Source organism: Schistocerca serialis, chromosome 8, assembly GCF_023864345.2.
Source record: "Schistocerca serialis cubense isolate TAMUIC-IGC-003099 chromosome 8, iqSchSeri2.2, whole genome shotgun sequence".
Classification (NCBI taxonomy): Eukaryota; Metazoa; Arthropoda; class Insecta; order Orthoptera; family Acrididae; genus Schistocerca; species Schistocerca serialis.
In genome coordinates this window covers 551534879-551558101 of record NC_064645.1, presented here as the reverse complement: position 1 = coordinate 551558101, position 23223 = coordinate 551534879, and the positions used below count along the sequence as shown (strand labels likewise).

Genomic DNA, 23223 nt, shown 5'->3' with positions numbered 1-23223 from the left:
TTATGGTAGTTTGGAATATTCCAGGGAATCTTCCGCAAGTGTACTTACATCAGGGTCCCAACTGGATGCAACAATGCCATCATCAGTTCCACCCAGTTTTTGTTGAAGTAATATCTTCTCCTCTTCCAGCTGCTTCACTCGTTGTTCCAATGACCGCACATAATGCATCATTTGATCTATGGACAAATTTTAAATATTTAACTAAAATTATCAACGATAAATATCGAGACATGCGTAAATGTCATGATGTTAAAAGATTTCTAAATTAATGACATTCTGCCACAGAAACATATTAACATCTTGTTATGTTTTCTGTATTCCACCTCTGTACTATTGGGTAGTAAGTATTAAATCTATATTCTATTTACTGCTAAAAGAGCAATATTCCAGATAACGAATTTTCAGCTACTTCAAGTTTTGCTTCCAACAATGCTTGTCTTATGAGTGAAGTCAATATAGTCACTTATATTTCATTTCTAATATTTTCATGTGAAACTGATTATACTGGGTGTCTGTCTCAAGAGTTATCAGGCATGTTTTCTCTGGTGTTTTGGCAAATATTTGCAATTTTGTGACTGAAGTCAGCACAATTAAATACTGCTCATCACAGCTTTCATGTTAATGGAAAGCCTCTCTTTGTGTCCTGTTAGAAACAAAATTACATTTCCAGTGAAATTTTACATGCTCATTCAGTGGCACAATCCCAGATAGGTCGAGGGTGATATTTGTTTAGTGATACGTATTAACACGGACAATAAAACATGAAGAATACACAGCACTCCAACACTGACTGAGGAAGGCTGCTCTATGCTGTCTCCTGCCACCATGCAGCAGTGCTACTCAGTCACTGCTGGAACACTGTCAATTACTTGGGTTTTACTGCCCCTGTTAACACATATCTGTAAAATGAGTATTACACTAGAGTATACAAACATGTAGAGTTTTATTTAAAAGAAAATAAAAAAAGTTTGCCACAGGAAAAAACTGCCTTCCTGGTGACACTGGGCATCACATGACAGACATGATGAGCAGCATTTGTTTAGGCAAACTCAAGCTACACACTGCAAAAACAAAATTGCAATTATCTGTTGACAAACAAGAGAAAGTGCACTTGATGACTCTGAGGAGAGAGATCACTGTACTTATGTCTGCATCACGCAATATCTTTCTCAACTGATGATGTGCTTTTGGTTTTTCTCAGGATACCATCATTTTGCCGACTTCATAATAGCAATTATTAATGAGCTACAGTTGCCCAGGAAGTGAGCTCACCACGACATTTGATGAAGGTGACTAAATCAGTCATTGAAATTACTGAAAGTATTTCAATTCTGTCTTTGTAACTACGAGGAAATGCAGGTTTTCTTTAGTAATGAAGATGGAATTAAAATTCCATTCAGTCATCATAAAGCAGCTATGGACAATATGACGGCACAAATGAACAATTTAATGATGCTTGCTCATAGAAATATTGCGCATAAATATTGAATTGTCAATCCAAGTGAACACTTAGACATATATCTTCTTTGAAACCTACAAAATCACGGAAGCTGCAGAGTAATCAATACTAGAGCCATGTTAAGTAAATGGTGCTTGGGTCTACTGCCAGATAATGTTGTGTGAACTCCACATCATCTAATTGATACAACTATCTGACATCTTCAGATGAACACTGTTGGTGGCTGTTGGCATGTAGCAATGGTTGGTGTTCACACTAACACAGTTTTCTTATGGAGGCTGTGACTGGAAGTTATGAATGGAAGAAAGCATTACTACCAGCTTGACAGTAGCACTTAAAGGCTCTCCAGCTACAGAATGAAAGGGTGGGCTGCTGCATGCATGCATGGAGTATGACTGGTGCTGCTACAGGGTGTAAACATGGGTAAGAAAAAATAATAATAATAAAAATTTCCAGGTTAAAAATACACTTTTTCCCGGGCAAAAGTACATTTCTTTCACATGTTAAGTGATAATGTTCTTTCCCTCAGAGGTGTAAATTTATAAATCCGTTGAATGGCAAAGGATTTATACACTGGCATAAAACTTAGCAGCACTTTAGAAAATGAAACCCATAAAGAACAAAGTGTTTTTGAAAGATCTTTGATGTGCAAAAGTATAAATACGAATTCCACCAAATACAGCATGGTAGCTTCCGAAGCACTGAAACAGAGATCGCACTGTGTGGTGTGCTTTATAAGCCAGTCATAGCTCATGTCATGTGATCTCATCAACCAATGAGAACAGATACTCAGAGCGTAGGACAAGTGATGTGGTCAGCCAACAGCAATTGTTAAGTGCCATGAACACACAAATAGGGGAGGGTGTGGTTACACAGGATCCTAATAGCACAGCTTACACTGCAGCAGCTGAATATTTCTGACAGGAACGGTTATAAATTTCACTGCAGTGCATAAAAAAATTTGTGTCTTACCTGGCTGAAAACATGTTCCATCTAGGACTCAACTTTTCTGCAGAAAAACCAGTTGTGTGTGAAATTGCTCAAGAAAAACTAATATTGAAGCTTGGTCTTTTCTAGTGTGTGTGTGTGTGTGTGTGTGTGTGTGTGTGTGTGTGTGTGTGTGTGTGTGTTTTACCCATTAAGATATATCAAACACAAATGTGCCAGTAAAACTTTACCTAATGGCATAAATGGCTGGTCTTCTGGGCCTGAAATTTTTCTAGGTGGCTGGTCCTCGAAGTGTTAAGTTTTCAATGAGAGTCAAATGCTCCTTGATTTAAGAAACTGATTGCACATTCTTATATGTAACGTAATTCATACTGCGTAAAAGCAAATTCACTTTGAAAGTAATGCTTCTCAAACCACCATTCATAATATTTTCCAGTGACCTTTTAGAAATGTACACAGTTGTGATGTCATGCTCATCAAAAGCAGTGCGTTGTAACAAAGTATTGGATAGTCTTCATCCTGAAGCCTTTGACACATTTTGCTGTTAGCACATGTTTGTGTGTCCACTGTGTTTTGTTGTTGTAAATGGCACATTTTCTGTGTAACTGAAGTTTTAGTTTGGTGTTATTCCCTCATTTGTTTTATAGCTGCAGTGTTATTCTGCAGTAGCAGGATAAAATACAAAGCTTTGTTAAAGAGTCTGTTCTTACTACTGAAAACTACAAAAATTTAACTGAAAATTAAAACATCGATAAATTCCCAGAATTCTAAAAAATTTCCAGGTTTTCCTGAATGAAAATATTCCTGCGTTTTTGCCAAATTTCCCTGTTGTCCCAGGGTGTGTACACCCTGAGTCACTGTCACTGTAGCCAAACCAAAACTGACTGTTAGATCTCGCACTGAAAATATTTGCCCTGCTCATGGCAGTCAGTCTGCAAAAAGCACAAGGTTTCAGGCTGTGCTGAGATAGTATCCAAAATCCCTATTAAAGGGTCTGTCGATCACGTGATCATATCACAACCTCTACGGTGCACTACCTTATGGAGGAAAGACTGTCCTGCTTTTAGCAGTGTATGGAAAACAAGTTTGAGGTGTTCCATTGTGAAGCATAAACATTACCTGTGTTTCTACAGGATATAATTCACTAAATCCAAATGTTTAGTTTGCAATGGAGGCAGAAAGAATAGGGGACTTCTTTCACGGTATGTTCCTGTGTGAAAGAAAATGAGTGGATTTTAGGACATAGCCTGTATCGCAAGCCTACTCTCACTGAGATCTATTTGCAAACTACAAGTGGTCATTACCCGGCATGGCACAGTTGTGTATTGTACACTCTGGTTCAGAGGCCACATGTCTTATCCAAGCCTGATAGCCTGCAAGGTGAGGAACATATGAGAACGGTTTTCAACAGAACATCTATTCAGGGAAACAAATTCATTCCACATAGTAAACTAAGTGAGGCCAGCACATTGGACACCATAAAGAGAGAGAGAGACATAATGTCACGACCCTCCAGGCATACTTTAATAGTAATTCTTCTAAAATCAGAAGAATACTTGACAGAAACAATATGTACTGTGTTTTTCCTAATATACTAACCTGAGGAAATTGCTGGGTCCTATCAAAGACTATCTTTACTTAATTTATTGTTTTATTTAGGCTAACCAGAACATTCTCATTTTCTATGTGTACTTGTGGTTCAGTAATGCACACGTAAGATGAAAATCTTGTATGCTTGGTACTCCACAGGTTTAAGACTTTCTTAACAGACGTCTTGCTGTAGACCATGAGCTGCATGTAAAGATATTTACTTGCCAGATGGTACTTGGACCTATAGCTCATCACCTGTGGCACATATGTATACTTCTACCATATTTACCAATAAAAAGATGAGGTTTTTTCCCAAATTTGCCATTAAAAAATATGGGGTCGTCTTATATTCAAAAATTAAAATACTGCTGCTGAGGTCAAGGTTTTTACAGGGTTTAATAGACTAATGTAGGGCTCGTCTTATATTTACAGATGAAACTTTGGCTAGTGAGGCTTCATACAAATTTATTTTGAAGAGGTCAGAAGGGTAGAGCTTAGCAAACAATACTTTTGTTCGAACAGGTTCGAGATTTCCCAATATGCAGAAGCGCTTGATATAGTACCGATCCTGTTCATTCAATCACATAACGTCAGGCTCATAATGCTAGTGCAAGGGATGTATACGTGAGGTAATCTGAACTAGGCACTACAACAATCTAACGATCTACTTAAAAACTGACAATTTTGTGAAACACAGGAGAAATAGCATTAAATTGTATCAACTCACAAAATTTGGCTGTATTTGAATAGGTTTACAGTATAAGTTCTCATACATATATGGCTGTCATATACACACAGTAATGCTGCTTTTCAAGTAAAGGTAACAGTCAAAGGTGAAAATCTTGTCCTTCAAGAACCATTACATGATTCTGAACCCAAGTCAATATTTTATTTTGTTATGAGAAACTAATGATTTATGAAGTGTGTTGTAAATGAAAATTTGGTATCTGTTAGTGTATCAGAACACAGGGGAAAAAAACATTATCAGCTTTAGAACTAGATGGTGACATTTAGATGAGACGATAAAGAAAAGTAATCCAGTATTCAATGTCTAACAAGGAAAACAAATCACATTTCAGTGACTGCAGCTGTTATCACAAGAATAAATTATAGTGGAAAGAACCCTCATGGAGATCGTACCAACAGACGGCACTGATCACTGGATGAGCAAAAGTTTGAGAATTGGACTGAATCGTGATTTTTATCTTTTACATATATTTTTGTTGCTGTTGTTACATGTGACTTGCAACCTAGAAGATATAGCATCTGTGTTTCACTGCTGCTTAAGCACAGCACTACTAAAGGCTTGGAGGGAGCAGGGACATGAGCTTAGCTGAGAACTATAAGGAGTGTGGGGAGAGGAGTGGTGAGTGGGCAGCAAATTCCATCGTGCTGGCAACCATGGGAATCTATACTGCTTACTTCAGCTTTTTACAAACATCTACCATTTTTCAAGTGCATTGGCCTGAATCTATTTCTACTCGGAATCTAGTTGACTATAAAATTGGCCAAATACTCAATAGCATACATTTCTGGAGGAGATGCTAGAAGTCTAGACTGGGGTCACTGGTGTACTTACATGTTTCCTGCACCAATGTTGTGTCAATGCTCACTGCGAGGTATGAGTAAATGATGGGGAGATGGGGGAGGGAGGGAAGCCAGTGGTGGGGGCAGCCAGTGGTGGGGGCAGCTGGTGTTGGTGGGGGGGGGGGGGGGGGGAGACAGCCAGGGGTTGGGAGGGAAGGGGTCAACTGCTGGTTCTACACAGTCAATGAGACAGCGGCAGGCAGACAATATGCTTTTGTAGCAAAATACATTGTAACATTCTCACACCCGTAGAGAAGTGAAATCCACTGGTTGTTTAGAGAGAGAGAGAGAGAAATTGCAACATGTTAGGAAGAAACAGCCAAATATTTGTGAGAACGAAGACATAAGCTTCACAGTTGCCCTGTTAGGACAGAGGCAGGGAAGATAAAAATTAATGTTAACAATTTTGATTTGTTTATTTTATTTCTCCTTGTTTTGTCAAAACATAGACCAAATACATGGCATAAGTTTAGAATAGGTGTAATGGTAACTTTTTAGGCAGATAACTTATGTCAATAACAGTTTGTAATTTTGATTAGTTAAAAGATGTTAAAACATAAATTTTTCAAAAGGGCCTCTTAAAACATGGGGCGTTGGGGGGGGGGGGGGGGTCATCTTATATGCAGGGTCATCTTATACTCAGGTATGTACAGTACATCAAATGACATGTGTCAAATAAGCAGTCTTTATGGTGTTAAAACTGATGTGGATCTCTGTAGTACACAGTCTGGCATATGTACATGTTACAGATGTCAAACTCTGAATAATCACACTTTTTTTTAGAGTTTTACAGCTGTAAAATATACACATCAATTTTAAAATCATAAAGATTTAATACTTCACACACATAATTTGGTAGAGATATACACATTATCTGTCACTAATGATAGGCTACGTTCTGGCAATTAAATATTTTATATTTGGCTCATGGTGTACAGCAGCTGTCTTTCAGCAATTACATCTGAGATGTTACTATGACAGTGATTATAATTACTGACATAAAAATAGTGAATATCAACAACAATAAAGTAGTGTTACTGTTGAAGATAAATGAGAGGAAGTGCTTTAGGAAACACAGTATGCATGAGATTCCATGCCAATGTAGGTTGCTGTTTAACCAGTAGTGTTGTACAATGCATAATCATCGCAATGAACACAAATTTCATATTTATCTGGATCAAACAGAAAAAAAATCTGTAAAAGTCAAACATTGTTTGCCACAGAGGAAGGCAAAGATTATATCCTTAGTTTTCCTGCTTGTGGGATGATGCATATTCGCTTCTTGGGAAACCTTACCAATGATCAACATGGTTTCTGTATCTTCACATAGCTGCCTTTCATTAATTACCATCACATCACTATGAGAAAGGCAACTATTTTGATGGGGGCCCTGTCACAATACAGTAGAGGATCCACATTGCGACCAATTCTGGTTCATCCCCAGCTAAAGCAACTGATCTTCCTAGGCACGTGCTGGCTCCCACAAAACTGCTCCTTGGCAAAGGGGCAACTGCCTTGATGAAACATTGTGGGATTTACATAACATAATGCAATAGCAGACATGTGAATAAAATATTCAATGGATCCACTGAGAAATGCCAATGTGCCAAAGGACCAATATTAATTAGAAAATGTTTTCAGAATTATAGTGAGAAAATGTTGAGTGAGTAACTTATAGCAGATGACAGCAAACAGCCACCCAATAGCCTGTGTGTACATGCTTGCCTGTGATACAATCAAGTCGCTAGGAGCTGCACCATTACCTGTTGTTCTAAATAAAAGGGACACAAGCATGGACAAGGCAGGGAGTCATTATCAGATAGCCACCGTGAGCAAACATGTATTTTGTCTGATGCTCTGATCACATTTTTAAGTGTTTTTATTGCTCCAAGGAAGAATTATTATAAATGTTGTGACTTACCTACAACATGTATGAAAATTAGGATGAACATGTGCACAGTCAAGGCCAAATGTTACATTATACAATAATATTTGTAAACCTCTCTCATTTTGATTTCCTTCCTCAATTTTGCAAATCCAACAGAAACAACATTATTTAGGTGGCAACAACTTTGGTGGAATATTTGTTAGCACAATAGTTAAGAGTCAGAGCTCAATTTGAAACATGAAGCTGTACCTACTCTGATTTATCTCTCTCTCAAAATATTTTTATACAGGTAGCACCAGGGTTGTGTACCATCACAAGAATGGTAAATACTGAGAATAAGCAGTAAGAACCAGAAATTTAACTGAGTTTATTCAAACTAAAATTACAATAACAAATTACACTTACACTTCATAACAACGAAAATAATCAATTTTTGGCAATATAATGTAACTGGATAGATAAAAAAATCTACTCACCAAATGATGGCAGGAGAACACGCTTACACAAAGTGGTTTATCTTATGCAAGCTTTCGGAGGCAGTGGCTCCTTGTTCCGGCAGAAGAGTTGAAGAGGAAGGAAGAGAGGCAAAGGAAAAGGACTGGAGAGATTTAGGAAAAGAGCTGCAGTTCAGAAAAGTCACCCAGAACCCCAGGTCAGGGAAGACACACCAGATGTGATGAGAAGGAAAAACTGATTGTTGGGGACTGCACTGGGTGAGATTTGAAAACTTGAGAGCTTAAAAGTGGAAGACAAGGTAACGTGCAAGATGTAGATTACTGCTAAAACATTGTGCATGGGTTAATAAGAGTGAAATCAGCTACTTCAACAAGGCCATGACTTCCTAAAATCATGTCCTGAAATGACATCCATTCTGTAGAAAGGCACATGTCATATATACCAGCTGTTATGTAAACACTGTTTGGCCTTTTACATCAGCATGACTACCACCCAGTTATCAGTTAGGATGAATGGGCATTATCTCAGCATTTCTTCACGCTAACTACACCTTTCTTCACTTCATTTAACTTTCTATAGCTTTCATTTTCTGATCTGTCTATTTTTTACTGTCCCCCCTCCCACCTCTGTTGCACTTAGCTTCTCACTGTTATTAACTCATGCACTATGTTTTAGCATTAAACATCATCTAAATTCTACAGGGAACTGATGTGAGTGATATAATCCTAAAATTGTGTGCATCTGTTCAATGATCATTTTTTAATGATCTGTGCATTTTCCCCTTCATTTGGAATACTTCATTCCTCCTGCTACGTGCATTAGAGTGCTGAAAGAAGAGGGGAGAGTGTTTCGCATACTCTATGTAGAATCATGTAGGTATAGTAGGTATACTATCAGTCTCAGGTTGTATGATATTCACAGTGAAACACTTCCAGAAAATGGAATTTAGAAAAGGTACTGCTGGAAGTAAAGCTGTGACTGCAGGTCATGACTTGTGCCTCAATATCTCAGTCAGTAAGAGCGCTGCCCGCAAAAAGCAAGCTTCAGGGTTGGAGTCTCGGTCCAGGACATAGTTTCAATCTGCCAGGAAGGTTCAAAAACACTGCACATTTCAATACAGAGTGAAAGATTCATTCTCAGACTTTGGCGTTTTGGCCATCTTTCTGTCATCCTCTGTTTCACTGTCAGTATCATTTCTGAGTGTCTGGACAAATAGCTTTGATCCATTTATTGACTTAATGTAAGATCAAAAATTCTTACGATTTTCTGTCACACTGTTAGACAGAATTTCACTTTTGGATGTTTTGAACACTTCTTGCACGATTCTCCTTATATTGATTTTGGCTTATTTCCATTTCTGTTTGTGTGCAAGCTTTTTGCAAGGCTTCAGATTTGTTTAAATTTTTAATGAAGCTCTCTTTTCCTTCAAAGCTGCTTTCTGACATGGCTTTTGCATCATGGCAGGTCACACTCAAGATTGCTTGCCACGCATCTGTCTAAAGTATATTCTACAATACTCTGTAATTTTGTCTATTTACACTCAACATTTCCGGTCTCAGAGATGAATGTTTGATGTTGACAATTCAGGTCATCTAAAATATATTCTTTATAATAGAGGGAAACATTCCACGGGGGAAAAATATATTTAAAAACAAAGATGATGTGACTTACCATACGAAAGCGCTGGCAGGTCGATAGAAACACAAACAGACACATACATACACACAAAATTCAAGCTTTTGCAACAAACTGTTGCCTCATCAGGAAAGAGGGAAGGAGAGGGAAAGACGAAAGGAAGTGGGTTTTAAGGGAGAGGGTAAGGAGTCATTCCAATCCCGGGAGCAGAAAGACTTACCTTAGGGGGAAAAAAGGACGGGTATACACTCGCACACACACACATATCCATCCACACATATACAGACACAAGCAGACATATTTAAAGATCCAATGTCTGCTTGTGTCTGTGTATGTGTGGATGGATATGTGTGTGTGTGTGTGTGTGTGTGTGTGTGTGTGTGTGTGTGTGTGTGCGCGCGAGTGTATACCCGTCCTTTTTTCCCCCTAAGGTAAGTCTTTCTGCTCCCGGGATTGGAATGACTCCTTACCCTCTCCCTTAAAACCCACTTCCTTTCGTCTTTCCCTCTCCTTCCCTCTTTCCTGATGAGGCAACAGTTTGTTGCAAAAGCTTGAATTTTGTGTGTATGTATGTGTCTGTTTGTGTTTCTATCGACCTGCCAGCGCTTTCATATGGTAAGTCACATCATCTTTGTTTTTAAAATATATTCTTTGTCAGACTTACTAAATGACACATCTTCCCACATTTCTTTACTTTCCTACTGACATAACTAGTTAGTGAGACTATATTGGCCTTACAATCACTGAATCCCTGCTCTACGTTAACTTTGTCGGAAAGTTTGCACCTGTTTGTAGCCAGCAAATCTCAAGACGTTATGCTCAGGAGTTCTATGATCAAGGCATTTTTTTAAGGCATTTAGGACAATATTGCACAAATCTCTGTCCCTATACAAACTGCCCATTCAGTTGAGTCTCTCAGTCAATAGCTGATAAGTTCTAATCTTGCCCTAATACTGTAACATGACCTGCAAACTTACACGTGTCAACATAAGGAAAAACAGCACTTCCAACCCATACACACACATTCAAATACTCGCAATATTTCTAGTCCACGCTATGAACTTTATAATCTCTCCTCATTAATCACACAATTTCAATTACACAGATGCTTATGTAATGGAATCTGCAAAGCAGATGCTGATTGTTCCTAATAAATGTATGTTACTACATACAATTAACATCAACCTATAATCTTCAACATACCGTTGAAAACATTTCCACTGCCACGGTGCCTGCCGGCACCAGCACTGTGGTGGTTTGTGCGGTCTGTGTTTGTCCCACTGCTGGCAATGCGATGCGCAAATTGAGATCCCGCAGGAGGCTGCACAGGAGGCTCGTCAGCATTCGTGCTGGAGCTCGACCCATCACCGTCGTCACGGAGACCTGGACGCAAGCTGGCCCCACACGCTGCACACACACCGTTCTGCTGTCCACCACGCTCCTCGTCCAGATACAGGCATAGCTCCTGCAATTGAAATGAGTAACTAACTTCACTGTAAAGCTCCATGCTGAACTGTTGAAAAATCTTAGCTAAAGAATGATTACTTCCACACTAGAATTCACTAACAAAGACACATTTAAAGAAACAAGATTTGAAATAGTGCAACATACTTTGTTTGAATGTAATTAAAACAATACAAACAAAAATCATATCCCATTAGGAATATCTGGCCACCTCGTCAGTTAAAAGGAGAAATAAATGAGCTAGTCATCTTAAAAACATATTAGGAATCCCACCACCCTCTCTTAGAATAGGTATCCTTTAAGTACAGTTTACTTGTCCTTTTCCTTCTGGTTGCTATTAAAGAGCTACCTTTGATAAACAGTAGTCTTCTTTTGATAAATATTCAGTTTTATTACTCCTAACTCCTTTGAGGCAATGGTGGACATAGCTGGATAGTAACATGACTTCCAACACACTGTTGTAACCATCAGTTCCATAGTCACTGGTTTCCTCAACACATGTTTTTGCAAATCAAATAAATACATCATTTCATAACTGCAATACTTGATGTGCTATGTCTTAGCATTTTGCCTGAAACTATGTATAACAATAAATCTCTCTCCACCTACTCCTCCATTTCAGCCACACGACTTACAAAGTAACTAACCAGTAATTTGTTACTGATTCAAACCCTCCCTGCATTTAAAACAAAAGCTTTACTTGTTTACAACGGTACAGCTTCCTCTTACATTTCACAGCTGTATTCTTTCTGTCCAACAGCAAACACTGTCAACACTATCCCAGTTTCATCATCTTTTACTTGGTTAAATTTCTTTTTTCCCTTTCATCACGTCTGTTAACTTAATCATACTATTAGCTATTTATCTGCAGCTTCACCTATGTACATGAATGCCACATTTGATGCATTACACACACCTCCTCTTCCCCCTCCCCCTATTTATCCTCTCCTGAATTTTTCCTTCCATCATATCTGTTAACTTTATCATATTATCAGGTTTTTACATGCAGCTTTGCCCACATACACGTGTGCCAAATTTATTGCACACTGCACACATCTCCTCTTCCCCCCTCCCTCCGTTCACATCCTCCTCCCAATCCAGCTGGTCACATCTCCTCCTTCCCCTCTCTTTGTCCATCTCCTTCTGGCACCCCCTTCCCCCTCAACCAGTCCATCTTCTCCTCCCACAATCTCTCTGTCCATCATCTACTTCCATTTCCTCCTCTCCCTTCTTTCTGACCATCCCACCCTCCCTCCTCTCATTATCCATCTCCTCCTCCTCCCTCTGTCTGCTCAGCCATGCCCATCGGCATATACAGGGTGGTTCACTGATTGTGAGTGGGCCAAATATCTCATGAAAAAAGCGTCAAACAAAAAAACTAAAGGGAACAAAACTTGTTTAGCTTGAAGGGGGAAACCAGATGGCGTTATGGTTGGCCCGCTAGATGGCACTGCCATAGGTCAAACGGATATAAACTGCCTTTTTAAAAAAAATAGAAACCCCAATTTTTATTACATATTTGTGTAGTACATAAAGAAATATGAATGTTTTAGTTGGACCACTTTTTTCGCTTTGTGATAGATGGCGCTGTAATAGTCAAAAAACATATGGCATAGACAAACAGTTGGTAACAGGTAGGTTTCTTAAATTAAAATACAGAATGTAGGTACATTTGAACATTTTATTTCGCTTGTTCCAATGTGATACATGTACCTTTGTGAACTTATCATTTCTGAGAATGCATGCTGTTACAGCGTGATTACCTGTAAATACCACATTAATGCAATAAATGCTCAAAATGAGGTCTGTCAACCTCAATGCATTTGGCAATACGTGTAACGACATTCCTCTCAACAGCAAGTAGTTCGCCTTCCGTAATGTTCGCACTTGCATTGACAATGCACTGACGCATGTTGTCAGGCGTTGTCGGTGGATCACAATAGCAAATATCCTTCAACTTTCCCCATAGGAAGAAATCCGGGGACGTCAGATCCAATGAACGTGCAGGCCATGGTATGGTGCTTCGGCGACCAATCCACCTGTCATGAAATATGCTATTCAATACCACTTCAACCGCACGCGAGCTATGTGCCGGACATCCATCATGTTGGAAGTACATCACCATTCTGTCATGCAGTGAAACATAGTAACATCAGTAGAACAATGAAATCAGCATACATTGCACCATTTAGATTGCCATCTTTAAAATGGAGGCCAATTATCCTTCCTTCCATAATGCCGCACCATACATTAACACGCCAAGGTTGCTGATGTTCCACTTGTCGCAGCCATCATGGATTTTCCGTTGCCTAATAGTGCATATTTGGGGAGCAAAATAACTAATGATGGTCGAAGTAGAGAGGATATAAAATGTAGACTGGCAATGGCAAGGAAAGCATTTCTGAAGAAGAGAAATTTGTTAACATTGAGTGTAGATTTAAGTGTCCAGAAATCTTTTCTGAAAGTATCTGTATGGAGTGTTGCCAAGTATGGAAGTGAAACGTGGACGATAAATAGTTTACACAAAAAGAGAATAGAAGCTTTCGAAATGTGGTGCTACAGAAGGATGCTGAAGATTAGATGGGTAGATCACATAACTAATGATGAGGTATTGAATAGAATTGTGGAGAAGAGAAATTTGTGGCACAACTTGACTAGAAGAAGGAATTGATTGGTAGGGCATATTCTGAGGCATCAAGGGATCACCAATTTAGTACTGGAGGGCACCACGGAGGGTAAAAATCATAGAGGGAGACCAAGAGATGAATACACTAAACAGATTCAGAAGGATGTAGGTTGCAGTAGGTACTGGGAGATGAAGAAGCTTGTACAGGATAGAGTAGCATGGAGAGCTGCATCAAACCAGTCTCTGGACTGAAGACCACAAGAACAAAACAATAGTGCATATTATGCCGGTTTATGTTACCGCTGTTGGTGAATGACGTTTCGTCGCTAAATAGAACCCGTGCAAAAAATCTGTCACCGTCCCATAATTTCTCTTGTGCCCAGTGGCAGAACTGTACATGACATTAAAAGTCGTTGCCATGCAATTCCTGGTGCATAGAAATATGGTAGGGTGCAATCAATGTTAATGTAGCATTCTCAACACCGACGTTTTTGAGATTCCCAATTCTTGCGCAATTTGTCTGCTACCGATGTGCAGATTAGCTACGACACCAGCTAAAACACCTACTTGGGCATCATCATTTGTTGCAGGTCGTGGTTGACGTTTCACATGTGGCTGAACACTTCCTGTTTCCTTAAATAATGTAACGAATGGTCCGGACACTTGAATGATGTCATCCAGGATACCGAGTAGCATACACAGCACATGCCCGTTGGGCATTTTGATCACAACAGCCATACATCAACACGGTATCGACCATTTCCGCAACTGGTAAACGGTCCATTTTAACACGAGTAATGTATCACGAAGCAAATACCGTTTGCACTGATGGAATGTTACGTGATATCACATACTTATATGTTTGTGACTATTACAGCGCCATGTATCACAAAACGTAAAAAGTGGTCCAACTAAAACATTCATAGTGTCATCTGGTTTCCCCCTTCAAGCTAGACGAGTTTCGTTCTTTGTATTTTTTTCGTTTGATGCTTATTTCGTGAGATATTTGGCCCGGTCATTATCAATGGACCACCCTGTATACCCCTGGAACATATTCCCATACTACCAGCACACACACACACACACACACACACACACACACACACACACACACACACACACACACACACACATTTTTATATGTGCATATGCATTCTTGGTCTTCCCAAAGAAGTCAAATAAATTTTTTCCAGACCTAATTCCTTAAGTACTACTGCCATGCATTTACGTTAGTACGTGATTCTTCCCAACTGACAGGAACATAATGAGAAAACACTGTGCCAAGTAAGGGAATGGTGCAATAAGATGTGTCGAAACCTACCCTGAAATTTTTTACACAGGAAGAAGACAAGGAAAGAAATGCGCTGCCAAAATTTTAGTTGCTAAGAGGCGCTGCAAGTATTTTGTAAAAAAAATGTTGAAGTTACAAATTTTTGCCATGCAAAGTACAGCTTATAACAGCAGTTTGTACAGCCCTGCTCGCCTAATGCGCGACTCGGCAAATCACTCGCACAGTGCCACGTAGTGGAATTATCCAGAGTTCACAGACACCAATTTTAAGCACCTGAAGCCTGGTTTACAATGGAACGAATGGAAGTGAACACATGCTAATGAGCATTTGCAGAAAATTCACTACCATTTGCTTGTATATGTGTAGACTCATTTATACTGCAGGGACTGGAAAAAAAACCAAGGTAGTGAACACTGTCTATGAACGCTGTGTTATTAGTTTTTAGTTTTCGGAGCTAATATTCTGCATAAAGGATACACCTGAAACTTGTTAGAGCACAATGTGAAACTTTGCTATTCAATGAGGATTATTTTGTAGGAGCGCACTGTTCTTGACAGAGTATGCAAAATGGTACAGTGTAGGAAGAATTTAAGTGTCTCAATTTGTATGGAAGCAAGACATGCGTTGAGAGCATGTACTTTACACAGAACTGCATTTCCATATCTCCTTAGTACTGGTCCAAAATTTTCCTTGTATGTCAACAGCTATTTTTCCCTGGCTTCTCATTACCAGTAAGGGGAAATTTATAAACAGAACACTAATTACCGATGTCGAGTATCATCTCAAAAGGTGACACAGCTAGCATTTGCACTACACGTATAAGGTCTAATGGTTTTATTCTTTTTTTTTTCTAAAACAATCATGGTCTAGTGGCAAAGCGTGCACTTTGTGATACAGAGCACATGGGAACTATGATTTTTAACTGAGCATTCACTTCTCACAGATGTTGGAGTGGCCACGAAAGACATGTGGTTCAGATTCCATGTTAAACTGCAGATTTCCATTTTCCGGTTAGGTAAACGGGGAAGTTTAGGGACACGTACGTTGCTGCAGTGGCATCCAGTTGAAAGATCTGCAAGAGGCCTACTGGGTACACCAGATAGAATTCTCCTTTGCTCGTGCTTGTTTGCTCTGGTGAAAAGCTGGCTTAAGCTATATAAACATCTTTTTGAACAACTTCATATCGACAGTTCAATTCTTGCACATTTAATTCTGATAAAAGAGGTGAGCAGGGAAAATAAAATCATGGCAGTGTTTGATGTCGCAGGCGACATCCATCAATAAGGATTTGTAATTTGTTGAAATGAAATGTGTCTTGCAGTATTACATTTTATAACTAGTCCTGTAGGCCATTCCTTATAATAATGTTTTAATGTTGTACATTTGCTTATTAGTGAAACAGTTAGTTGCTTATTCCCTGAAGGCATCATAAAAATGTGAAGTGTCTGTGGAATGACAAAAACAAACATTTTTCTTGCACCAGACAACAGAAAAATTGGTGCAGTCAGACACTTCACAGTAACCACTAGTTTTATTTAGAAAGAACTGGGACAGAGTCAGAAATGGTTTGGCCCACTGTTCTGCATACTGCACTGCATACCAGGCATATTTGATCAAATTCGTAAAGTGTGGTGGAGAAAACTGGTAATGCACAAATGACTGGAGCTTAAGAATACTGTTCTGTTGATAAACCTGAAATGAGAGAGAGGTATCGGAAATTGCGTTGTCTGATAATTTTCTGAAAAATGCTTTCCACTGTTGAAAAAATTCTTTATCGAGAAGTTGGCTCACACTAGTAGTTTCAGTCAGAATCCATATTACATCCACAGATATTCGTCATCCACCACAAAAACAGAGGTGTCATTATGTCCAGACCATGAATCCAACAAAAGTATTGAATTAGTTTCTGCAACTGGTAGGAATACATTTTGAACGAAATGTTGAAAATTATTCTTTCCCATTTTTCCAGATTTTGATACATCGGTTACAAGATTTTTTAAAACTAAAAAGTCCATATTTTATTTTTGGTCCTAATTTGCCTTGCGGTTCTTTAAGACAGATATACAGCTATGGAAACAGTAAACCATTCATACTTATCATGGGCATTATCATATATGAATGTGTCATTGCAATCATTGATTGGACACCGACTCAGTCTTTTTCTCACCCTGAAATGATAAGGTGCATTGTGCACGCAGTTCTTTCACGAAACCTGACTTATCAGCATTATAAACAGCAGTCGCAGGGATAACAGCAAATCTTGTCTTTACATCAGCTATGAATTTCTCTATAGCAGTGTCTATCACTGACAGCTGCTGTACATGTTTAAGTGACATAAACTTGGTAATTTTGTAACTTCCTATTCTGTATAATTTCTAGAACCTGTGTAGCCAGGTAGACGAAGCCTGGAAATTACCAATGTTCATGTCAGATGCAATTCAGAGGGCCCAGTCTTTTAGATTTCCATCGGTAACGGTGCATACCCTCTCACGAGCAGTTATAAATCTTTCAAACAGTTTTTCATTCGGATGGTTTCAGGTTTCCATTTGGCACATATTTCTTACTTCATGTAATTCATCCTTCCATTTGTAGAGTTCAAGCTCTGATTTTACGAAATGAAAATGCCTTTGCACACTGCATAACTTCAAGCATTTTTCCCTCCTTAACCAATGTTTCACTGCATTTCCTTTGTTGCTGAAATCTGTTGCAGCGCATGTTTCTTTAGGCTTGGAAGGTATTCTTCTTCAGAACTGTTACTGACAAAACTGAGGTTGTCCAAATCACAATTCATGGAATCGTCACAGTTATTTCCTCTTTCTTCTAATGTATACACAATTTCAAACAAAATGTGAATATCATTTGGATGAATGTCAAGGAAATCAGCTAACAAATGACACACATGTACATCCTCAGGAGAAGTAGGTGATTTCGGCTGGAAACCACGTTCTTCATATTTCATCATCGCTAAATTGAGAACATTGGTTGGATTCCACGTTACTACGAAACTGGAAGAGAAACAAGGTACTATTAGCTGGTATGTCTTATGAAAGCACAATAAATATTGATTCAGCTTTATCTGTATTGTCAATACTTACCAACACTGAAAAATGCAACTAATAATTTGTAATAGATGTTACTTGAGTGGCTAATTTGAGAGAACAATAACTGTGTACTGTAGTGTCAGAGAAACCATCGACTAATGGTAACCTGAAATGGCCTTTACAAATTATGATCAGTTTGTGTCATGTTTCCTGTTTACAAATGTATCTGTGTGTGTGCCTAGTTGCACATGCACAGTTGCTACAGTACCAGTACATGTGTACAATTGTACCACCAACTGGTGTGCTTCAAATTTGGCAATTTTCAGCTTTTTTTTTAATACTTGACATGCCTCTTAGCAGTTAAAATTTTGACAGTGCTCTTCTTTCGTCATCTTCTTCCTGCATAAAAAATTTCAGGGTGGCTTTTGACATGTCTTATTGGACCATTCCCTTGTAAGTTTCATGGCATATCATGATAAACTGCCAAATGATAGTGAGCAACAACTTGGTAACCTCAGTACAAAGGCTGCATACAACATTTGTTTCACTTCACAGCGAAGTGTCTGCAATGTTGAAGTATAAAGGGTAGACCAAACACAGCACACTAGCAATCAAACCAGAATTATGGAAAAATGTTGCAGACTCCAAATCAGACACAATACATTTAATTCATAAGACCTAAAGCAAAACCCCTCTACTTCAGGCCTTTGTGTACATATAGCGGAGGACACTTTAATCTTCGTCAATCTGCATGATGTTGTTGTTGTTGTTGTTGTTGTTGTTGTTGGTGGTGGTGGTGGTAATCATACTGAATGAAGACCTTATAGCCACTTCAGCTGCTTGTTAATGGCAAGTGTTGAAACTTGGAAGAACAATATTACGAAAAGGATAGATTGCTACTCACTGTAAAGATGACATGCTGAGTTTTGGACAGGCATGATGAAAAGACTGTTACACATTATCTTTTGGCCAAAGTCCTCTTCAGAAAAGATAAGTGCACACACACACACACACACACACACACACACACACACACACAACAATTACATCCAGCCAGAATGGCCAGAGTGGCTGGTGATAGCAGTCGCGTGTGCGTGACGTGTGGACACGCACGCGCTCGCTTGCTTGCTTGTTTGCGTGAATGTGTGCACGCTTCTCTTTTCTGAAGAAAGCTTTGGCCAAAAGCTAATGTGTAACGGCCTTTTCATCATGCCTGTCTGCAACTCATGTCATCTTCACGGTGAGCAGAAATCTGTCATTTTCACAATATTGTTGCTTTTCCAGCCTGGACTTTCCATTGTTTGAAAACTTGGAAGAAAATACACAAAAGAGAAATGTATGGTGCAAGGAATGGTTATCAAAGAGAAGAAAATTTGCTCATACTAAACTACTTTTATAATTGAAGCTTTCTGGCCTCCCAACCCCCCCCCCCCCCCCACCCCCACCCCCCGCGTTAAGACTTTTAAAATTAGTTTAGGACTTACAAAGAGAGTTTTATCTGCAATTTTTTGTCACACATTTATTATGAAAAAGACAGTTATGTAAGCAGCCATTTCCCTGGTTAAATACAATCAAAGGGTCATACTGAGATAGAAGTATGAGACGATAAAAATTTACTTTACACTTTATAAATTGTCACAACTTCATATGGTAGATGCCAGCAACAAACAGTTCCCGACTTTATTGAGACCTTGAAATTGTTTCCTGTCTTTATTTTTATATGCACTTAACATACTATTATTTTCTTGAAAATATCATTATGATGATCGCTTCAGTCTCCCTCAATTTTATTAACGGTCTTGCATATCTGTCCTTTTTATTTTTCATTTTATGTTCTTTTCAATTTATTTGCTGAAGTCACACCTTAATATCTCTCTTTTATTTATTTATTTTTTAAATAAATTATTTCTAGTATCCTCAGAACACTATTGACAGAAGACACAACCAGAGCTTGCGTAAAATTTCCAAGGTTGATGAAGCTTGGGAGCAGTCAATAGGGCCGAACTACACATTCTCAGCCTGGAGGAGGATAACAATGGTTTTTTGATGTGGTATAAATTGTGTCTATCAAGATCTCACACAATGATGGACTGAAATCACTCTATACCAGGGGTCATATGTAATCATAACAACAAACAGAATCAGTTTCCTGCATGGTGAAAATCTGCTTCTGCATGGAGAAAAGCAGCTTCAATCTTTGGAAAAAAAAAGAAGTGAAATGCCAATCTTCACATGCCCTGTGTTAGTCTGCAGCACTGTAGTTACAAAAATTGACAATTGTTTCAAAACGTCATGTAATATTTTCACAACTTCCAAATGCATGTGACATTTCTTCTCCTCCTTTTTACAGAAATCTGCAGAATCAATGGTACCAATACCTGAGAAATTTCGAATCTATCCTTTTCATTCATTGTTACATTTCATCCTGGATTTTCCATTGTTTGGTTTAAATATAAATACTTTTATTTTGTGAATTTTTCTGCATTTAAGAGAAAAGGCCAAGACACTTTGAGCTTTTAATTGCTAAAAATATAATATTTTTTATGTATAGGTGTAGAATTGGGCAAGATGTGAAGGCTTGCTTTGCTTTAATTTACTCTCAGTATTCCCAAGTATCTGTTGCCCAGGAGAACAACTAAGATGAAGTCATTTCCAATGGCTGACGGTTACCTCTACACAATTTGAAGCACTGGTATTATCATTCTCTGAAAATTATTTCAAGCAATTAGTTCATTAGCACACTTGAATAGTAAATGGTCGTGAAAACACTCCTGACCTCTTAGCAACAAATAATCCTGAGGTAATAGCAAGCATCAAAATGGATACAGGAATTAGTGAACACATGGTTGACATAGTGAGTCTGAAGACTGTAGCTCCCAAATCCACCAGAAATAAACAAAAAATATATCTATTCAAAAAAGCAGATAAAAATATGTTTGATGACAAATGCATGCCAAATTTAAATGAACACAAAATCCCCAATACTGGTTATCTTTTACATAAGCTTGATATTTAGCACAGACTTCAATATGAGATGCTTATGACAGCTTATATAATGAAACTTTGTTTCTAAATCTGGCAGAAAATCCAGAGAGATCCTGGTCGTATGTAAAGCATGGTAGTAGCAAGACACAATCAATGCCTTGTCTGCACGATAGCGATGGTAGTACTATCAATGACAGTGCTGCTAAAGCAGAATTACTAAACACAGCCTTTCGAAATTCCTTGACAAAAAGAAGACGAAGCACGAGGGTTATTCAATAATTAAAGAGACAAATTGGCCTGGGAAAAAAGTGTTTATTTTTACAAAACAATACTTTTTCTACTTTACAACATAATCCCCTTGAACATTTATGTACTTGTTTCAACAAGCTACAAGCTCTTTTTTTATTCTGGCTGCAAAGAACTCTTTATCTTGATGTTTGAACCAATTTCCCACAAACTTTTTAACATCCTTGTCGTTCTGGAACTTTTTCCCACGTAATGCCTCCTTCAGTGCACCAAACAAATGGAAATCACTAGATGCTAAATCAGGACTGTAAGGGGGATGAGGCTGTACTTCTCAGCCCATTTTGTCGACGGTTTCACGAGTTAGTTGAGCAATATGAGGTTGTGCGTTGTCATGCTGGAGAATCGCACATCTCTGAGATCCACAATGTCTCTCTCTCGTGGCTAGCTTCACCCTGTTTAAAAGCAGATCTGAGTAGTATTGGCTGTTCATTGTATGCTGCTCTTCGAAGTAATCACAAGAAACTGGACCTTCAGCACCCGAAAACACAGTCAACATGACTTTCCCGTCTGATGCTGGGGTTTTGAATTTTTTCTTGGCAGGTGAGTTGGTGCGCTTCCACACCATACTTTGTCTTTTTGATTCTGGCTCACAACAGTGGACCTAAGTTTCATCTCAAGTTAAAATTTTGTTGAGGAAGTGCTCACCTTCTCTGTCATAACGTTCCTTTAGCTTTGTGCACACCCTCAATCTTGTTTCCTCGTGTAGCTGAGTCAACACCTTTGGGAACCATCCTGCACATGTTTTGTGGTACTACAGCTTCTTACATATAACGAATTTTACCAGTACTAACTTGAACCTTATCGAATAATGTCATCAATTCAACTATCAAGTGAGGGAGTTGAAACTGCAACTGATCGGCCAGAGCGGTGTTCATCAGTCACTGAGTCGTGACCAGTTTTGAACTGCTCTACCCACTTGTAAAAATTTGCACAAGCATAAACTTTAGACATTTTACAGTATATATTCACTGATTTTTCGCCTTCAGCAAATAAAAAACAAACAACAGAACATTTCTAGTGGCCTTGCCATCTTGAAATATATTTTTGAGGTTATAAACAGAACAATGTTGATAGATCAGCTGATCAGGGTTCATTCCAGTGATGCCAACTTAAAGCCATAAAAGTACCAACCTTGCCCTACTAACAGTTTTCTCCCCAAACCAATTTGTCTCTTTAATTATTGAATGACCCTTGTACATATTCCAGAATTCAAATCAAGAAATAACAAGTCCTTTGGTCCACATTTTACACCGATTAGATTCCTTTCAAAGTTTCTAATATTGAAGAAAGGTAATATGAGTAATCCACTAAATTACAGGCCTTTATCATTAACATCGCCAAGTGTTGAGTACTATCAACAAGGGATTTCAAATTGATTCCTCATTTATATTTTCCCAGAAGACCTTTGACACCATACCTAATGAGCGACTTGTAATCAAATTGTGTGCTTATGGAATATCATCTCAGATATATGACTGGATTCGTGATTTCCTGTCAAAGAGGTCACAGTTCGTAGTAACTGTAGGAAAGTCACAGAGTAAAGTAGAACTGACATCTGGTGTTCTCCATGGTGGTGTTATATGTCCTCTGCTGTTCCTTATCTTTATAAACCATTTAAGAGACAATCCGAGCAGCTGTCTGATGTTGTTTGCTGATGATGCTGTTGTTTATCATCTAGTCAACTCATCAGAAGATCAAAACTAATTGCAAAACAATTTAGAGAAAATATCTCTCTGGTGCAAAAACTGACAATTGATGCCAAATAATGAAAAGTTTGAGCTTATTCACATGAGTGCTAAAAGAAGTTTTGTAAACTTTGGTTACATGATAAATCAATCAAATCTAAAAGCCATGAATTCAACTAAATACCTAGGAATTACAATTACGAACAACTTAAATTGGAAAGAACACATAGAAAATGTTGAGGGGAAGGTGAACTAAAATACT

At 38.5% G+C, this 23223-nt stretch overlaps 1 protein-coding gene across 1 annotated transcript in view; it reads right to left on the bottom strand.

The window, feature by feature from the left end:
• Nucleotides 1-23223, bottom strand: part of LOC126416599 (coiled-coil domain-containing protein 85C-like) — a 79375-nt gene that overhangs the window by 19274 nt on the left and 36878 nt on the right. Inside the window, exons 3-4 of the mRNA XM_050084355.1 lie at nt 10767-11028; nt 49-176 (exon numbers count right to left, since the gene is read on the bottom strand). Of these exons, the coding sequence (XP_049940312.1) occupies nt 49-176; nt 10767-11028 (390 nt within the window). The remainder of the gene's footprint in view (nt 1-48; nt 177-10766; nt 11029-23223) is intronic.